The sequence below is a fragment of the Phalacrocorax aristotelis genome, chromosome 2 (assembly GCF_949628215.1).
Source record: "Phalacrocorax aristotelis chromosome 2, bGulAri2.1, whole genome shotgun sequence".
Lineage (NCBI taxonomy): Eukaryota > Metazoa > Chordata > Aves > Suliformes > Phalacrocoracidae > Phalacrocorax > Phalacrocorax aristotelis.
The window spans coordinates 3,681,821-3,688,012 of record NC_134277.1 but is presented as its reverse complement, the minus strand read 5'-3'; the positions used below and the strand labels follow the sequence as shown (position 1 = coordinate 3,688,012).

At 52.3% G+C, this 6,192-nt stretch overlaps 1 protein-coding gene across 2 annotated transcripts in view; it reads right to left on the bottom strand.

Annotated features, from left to right (window-relative positions):
* The window catches only part of KLHL40 (kelch like family member 40), a 29,862-nt gene that overhangs the window by 18,820 nt on the left and 4,850 nt on the right, over positions 1–6,192 (bottom strand). For both annotated transcript variants that reach the window (XM_075082188.1, XM_075082189.1), the window contains exons 2-5: positions 3,876–4,036; positions 2,142–2,249; positions 966–1,151; positions 300–446 (exon numbers count right to left, since the gene is read on the bottom strand). In XM_075082188.1, the coding sequence (XP_074938289.1) occupies positions 300–446; positions 966–1,151; positions 2,142–2,249; positions 3,876–4,036 (602 nt within the window). The remainder of the gene's footprint in view (positions 1–299; positions 447–965; positions 1,152–2,141; positions 2,250–3,875; positions 4,037–6,192) is intronic.

The following is a 6,192-nucleotide window of genomic DNA, read 5'->3' as shown; positions in this document are numbered from 1 at the left end:
GTGCCAAAGGGGAGGTCTGGAACTGGCGCCAGGCAAAACGTCAATGCAGCCACAAAGCTAAAGGAGCAGATTTTCCCTGGTACGCTGCTATATGAGGCTGGGAGAGATCACACCTAATGTGCCCTCCAGCAAGGCACAGAGCAAACTTCTCACCCAGAGACCCTGCAGCTTTGTGCTGGGGTAACAACCACCATCTCACAGTGAAGGCATCAAGAAAGACAGAAACTATCTGTTCCCTCAGTGGATCTCACTATCATCCCTCCCACGCTCCCCTGGACACCCCCAGGAAAGATCGTCACCTCCAAACATCGTTCAGCTCCGTTGGCACCAGCTCTCCCGACTCCGTCTCCACCGTGGCGAACCCTCCGAGCAGGTAGAGCACCCCAGCCAAGCTCACCAGGCTGACCGAGCTGCGCTCCTGCGGGAACTCGGTAAATGTGTCCCACCTGCCGTGCCAAGAGAGGGGACATGTTAGGGCACCTTTGCGCCAAGGCTGGCCTTGAACCGGGACTCAACAACTGAATTAACTAGCAACAGACTAACTTGTGTCGGTCTACATGGGATGTTAGAGATATCGGTTTCCAACTTCATTTTGCATTGAGTAGATGAGCTGTGAAGCACACCTGACATGGACCAGCAGGTCCCAGCGGTGGGACTGCAGCTGCAAGGCCCACCCAAAGTCAGAGAGTCTATTGTGTTGGGTGAAGCTGCCAAGATGAAGCTACAGCCCTACAGGGAACCCAAAGGCTGCACCAGTTGGTGAAACTGCTTTGAAGGTGAGCCTGAGATGATTCATAGCCCAACTGCAGTGGCACTGGTGATGCCCAGCTGTCCAAGGAATACAGACAGGGAGGAACTGGTATTGGGAGTTGCAAGCAAACTCCAAAATGGTTGGAAGTTGTTTAATGTACACCTGCAGCTGCCCCTTGCATAACTATGCCCTGAAGGTGTGCTCAGGTACGTACTTGTTGGTGGCAATGTCATAGACTTCCACCGAGTTGGTCAAACCAGAGTCAGTCACACCAGCCGCCACGTAGATTTTGTCTTTGTGCACAGTGGCTCCAAACAGGGACCGGGCAGTTTTCATGGGAGCCAGCTCCTTCCACTCAAACTTGGATGGGTCGTAGACACACATCTTCTTCAGGCACTTTCTAGGGACAGATGAGAGCGAGAAGGAGCCTTGATTGCCTGCTATGGGGCAGCTTTGCGCTGCAGGAGTTGGGGGATGTCTGCTGGGAAGAGCTTGGGGTCTCTGGAAAGGGTTTTGCTCTTCCACATTAGCATGACTGCCTTTGCACCAAAGGATGCCCGTGCCCGGAGACATCATTTGTGTGTATGGCACATCCCCTCCTGGTGTGCCCGCTTTGGATAGGAGTCCCAAAAGCTTGACATTGTGTTCACACAGCTGGATAGGAGCCCATGTAGCTAACTGCCTCTCAGGACCACGCACACAGCCGTCAGACTGTGTTTCAGTGCTGCCGATCCAGCTTGAAGCTGTGAAGCATCATCAGTAAAGCCCTGTTCCCCAGGAGAGCAATGTAGGGTGCATGGATGTATGCACGCTCACACTTTTCAGACTATAATCCTTCCAGAGCGAGACCTGTCATTGCTGGATTATGGCATGTTTGCTCTGCAAACAGTCACACTTCTGGCTTGCAAAGAAATTGCTGCAATGCTCCCCAAGAGAGGCTTTTTCTGCTGAGCCCATCTCCTGCAGGAGGGCAGGATGGGGGTCAGTTTTGATGAAGTTTTTCACTCCTACTGCAAATACCCATCTGGATTTCACTACTAGGACCAAGCTACTCCACAAATCCAAGACAGGAGACCCTCAACGTGAAGGGGTTTCTTCCTCTTCAGTGCCTCTCCCAATCTGTGTGACATTTATTTAGTGCAAGTAAAGGGGATGATATGTTCCCTCTCCTGCAAGGACCGTGCCATCTCCCTGATGTCCCTGTAGGACTCCTAAAAGCTTGGGAAGGGCTACAGTCACAGAAGTGAGCTGAGAGGGAAGGTTCCACGTCTCTTACTCCATCCAACCCTCCTTAACCCATAGCATCCAGGCTGGGGAGGTACCAGCTCAGCTCTTTACCCCAACTAGTCCAGGGGATGACTCCCCCCATTTATCTTGATTTTTTACTTACTTGTCACTTCCTTTGCCGCCAATGACATATACGAGGTCCTTATGCGATACCACTGCGTGGCCATAGACTGCGTAGGGAAGGGAATCGGCTTCACCCCACTTGAAGGACCTGGATCAGGGAAAGATGGGAAGTGAAAGGATTTGTAGCTTGCTGGGTGAGGCCCAGAGTACGTGGCACTTTCCAGACCTAGAGGTGAGCACAGACCCTGACAAACAGAAAACACGATCTCAAAAATACAGAGGTTTCCAATGAGATAGTGCTCAACCAGTAAATGTTGTGATCCTAAAAAAAAAAAAAAAGAGAAAACAAAATATGCAGGATGTTTATGCTAATGCTCATTCTTATCTGCAGCATCCTCTGTTTTTGGGCTTTGTGCATACACAGCCTCCCTTCTCCCAGGACCTCACCTCATTTATAAGCATTACCAGCTAGTCACAGCCGAGACAGAGATTTCTGCATTATGTAAAAAATTAAAACCAATGCGACCTAGGGGTGCAAGATGATGGGGGCAAATTTATTCTTTGGCCATCACCTTCCACTTTGAGGTGCAATGGTTGGCCAGCACTCAGAAAGGACGCAGGGTGTCCACATTTTGTAATGCAGGGCTTTGGGGAAGGCTCTGAGCTAGCTCCTGGGCAGCTGAGCAGAGGATGCAGCTATAAGGATTTGGAAACCTCAAACTGGTATCCAAAGAGAGATGTCTGTCCATGTCCATGTAACTTAGACTTGGCCCCAGTTTTCACACATGTAGGTTGTAGCCCCTAAGACCTGCACTTTATTTTACCTAAGAACTGAAATGCCTGCACTCAGTGCTTTCTAATTGTCCAGCCACTCTGGGCAAATATTTGATCCCACAGCCCAGCAGTTTGCCCTCTCTAAGTTTGTTACAGTTGAAGTTTTGACCTAAATAGTACTAGAAATACAGGAGGTACTGATCACATCTCTACCAGCTTCAAATCAGTATTCAAAGCATCCCCCCTAAGCACTTAGCGAGGGCAGACACATCCTTTCCCGGAGCCTGCAAGGGCAGATAAATGCCCCATTCTGTGGGAATGAAATGGGTTTCAAATCTCTGCCTATAAAACAGACTTTGAAGCACACACATCTAAATAAAGACCAAGCAAAGGCTTGTTAACACCTGCTGTTCTGCCTCTTTGGGGCAGGGAGGAGCTCTCTTTGGATGTTTCTGCCTCCTGCGTGCGGAACAGAACAGTGCCTTTTAATAAAGCTCATGACATAACATGGGTCAGAGCCCATTGTGCAAAAATAATTGTATATTAAGCCTGATATCTCTCAGAGTGGGCCATTCAGTGCCGTTTATGAATATCTTCAAAAGAAACTTTCCTGTCCAAAGCCACTCCTGGTGAGACCACAGTGAAGGTCACCAAACCTCCAAACCGATGGGCAAGAGCAGAAGAAAAAAACCCCTTTGCTCCTCTGTACTGATCCCACATGAGCATTTGCTAAGTTTGGTCCCTGATAACATAATACCCCTGTTACGGCTTCCATCTCCTAGAGATATGATTACAATAAATGAAGCAGCTGGAGAGAGACAGCGCGGAGCCCCAGGGCACAGCTTGAGACAGTCCCAGTGGTCCCAGCATCTAGATGTAGAGTTCAAGCCCTGTGTCCAAAACCTTTCGGTCCCTGAAAGGCTGGAGTCGTTTTGCACGGTGGCTGCTTTGCCTTCTCCTGTCACCCACCTCCCAGCCACACTCACACGCGAACACTTACAGCCGGTCATAGCACAGGACCGAATCCAAGGTCTTTTCTCCCTCTTTCAGTTCTTTCCCTCCGACCACGAAAATGGAGTTTTCCGCCTCTCCCAGGCCAAAGAGGCAGCGAGGGGAGGGCAGGGGTGGCATCCCCATCCAGTCTGCGTCCAGATGGTCGTACTGAAAGGAAACACATGGCCATTAGTGTGCGCTCACCCGGCCCATTTGCTTAGCAGAACTCAGGGTCCAGAGGCTGAGAGCAAAGTCCATTCCCACGTGCAGCTTGGTCACCCCAGTAGGCACTTTGTACAATGCCAGCCTCTGCCTGTGCCGTGCCATCTGGTGCAGGATGGGGATCTTAGATCAAATCCCAGTCATATATCGTATGACATAAGTTTTATGAGAAGGCTTAAGAGCAGAGATGTACCAGCAGGAACATGTTCTGCTCTCTGTACCAAAGCTTTGACCTGGGACAAGCTCGGTCATATTTGGGTAAGAGAGTCTTATGTTGGACCTATAATGGATAGCTCCTGAGTCTGAAGGATCAGAAGCACTTCAGTCTCAGAAATTTTGCCTGCACCTCTTCAGCTGTAGCACACACCACAGTATTTCACAGAACCACAGACTGGCAGGGGTTGGAAGGGCCCTCTGGAGCTCACCCCGTCCCACCCCCTGCTGGAGCAGGCACCCCCAGAGCAGGGGCACAGGGCCGCGTCCAGGCGGGGGGTGAATGTCTCCAGGGAAGGGACCCCACAGCCTCTCTGGGCAGCCTGTGCCCCTGCTCGGGCACCCGCACAGGGAAGGGGTTTGTCCTCATGTTCAGGTGGAACTTCCCGTGTTCCAGCTTGTGCCCGTGGCCCCTTGGCCTGGCGTTGGGCACCGCTGAAAAGAGCCCGGCCCCATCCCCCTGACACCCACCCTTCAGGTATTTATAGGCATTGATGAGATCCCCCCTCAGCCTTCTCTTCTCCAGGCTGAACAAGCCCAGGTCTCTCAGCCTTTCCTCACAAGGGAGATGCTCCAGCCCCTGATCCCCTTGGCAGCTCTGCGCTGGCCTTGCTCCAGCAGTTCCCTGTCCTTCTTGAGCTGGGGGGCCCAGAACTGGCCGCAGCCCCCCAGATGTGGCCTCACTGGGGCAGAGCAGAGGGGGAGGAGAACCTCCCTTGCCCTGCTGGCCACGCTCCTTTCCATGCCCCCCAGGGCACCGCTGGCCCCCTTGGCCCCAAGGGCCCGGTGCTGGCTCAGGGTCACCTCGCTGCCCCCCAGCACCCCCAGGGCCTCTCAGCAGAGCCGCTCTCCAGCAGGTCCCCCCCAGGCTGTGCTGGTGCGGGGGGTTGTTCCTCCCCAGGGGCAGGACCCTGCACTGGCTCTGGTTGAACTCCATGAGGCTCCCCTGGGCCCAGCTCTCCAGCCTGCCCAGCCCTCGCTGGATGGCAGCACGGCCTGCTGGTGCATCGGCCGCTCCTCCCGGCTTGGTGTCATCAGCGAACTGGCTGAGGGGACGCTCTGTCCCTTCACCCAGGTCACTGATGAATATGTTGACCAGGGCTGGACCCAGCACAGGCCCCTGGGGAACACCACTGGTGACAGGCCTCCATCCAGACTCTGCCCCGTTGATCACGACCCTCTGAGCTCTGTTGTTGAGCCAGTTCTCAATGCACCTCACTGTCCTCTCATCCAACCCACACTTCCTTAGCTTGCCTGTGAGGATGGTGAGGATTTAATCCTGATAATGTTCCATCTCTGCCAGGTAACAGTGCGGTGTTGGCAATGTTGGCTACACAGTTCACTCCACTGAGCTCCTTCTTCTCCCACCAATTCTTCTTTCTGGCAAATGATCTGTTACCGTGTCCCTCTTCTGCTTCTCAGGATACTGCTGTTGTCCCTGTCATCTCAGTGTGTGTGAGAGTTCATGAGATGAAACTTATGCATGTCTATCTGCACAAAGGCTATTTACGTAATACCTATCTACCCCATATGGTACAACACGACTGAGATGGTGCTGCAAAGCCCAGAGTTCTTCTTGCTGATGAAAGTGTGCCAGACTCATCTGATAGACGGGGAAACTGAGCCATACCGCACCACTAGATCAGATGGCCAAATCCTTGCAGCTCCTTGGACATCTGTAGATCAAGGCATTGCCTCATCCCCCCCCAGAAAAAAAATATGTCGATGGTTATGAGGCTGGGGGCTCTCTGGGCACCATGGCTTGATGGGAACTATAGACTGGGGCAAAAACTTTTTAATGTGGCTTGGTAGCAGAAGAGGGACAAATACCAACACCTAAAAGATCAAGTGCAGGAACTGACTAATGCTAATATCATCAAATTTATGGG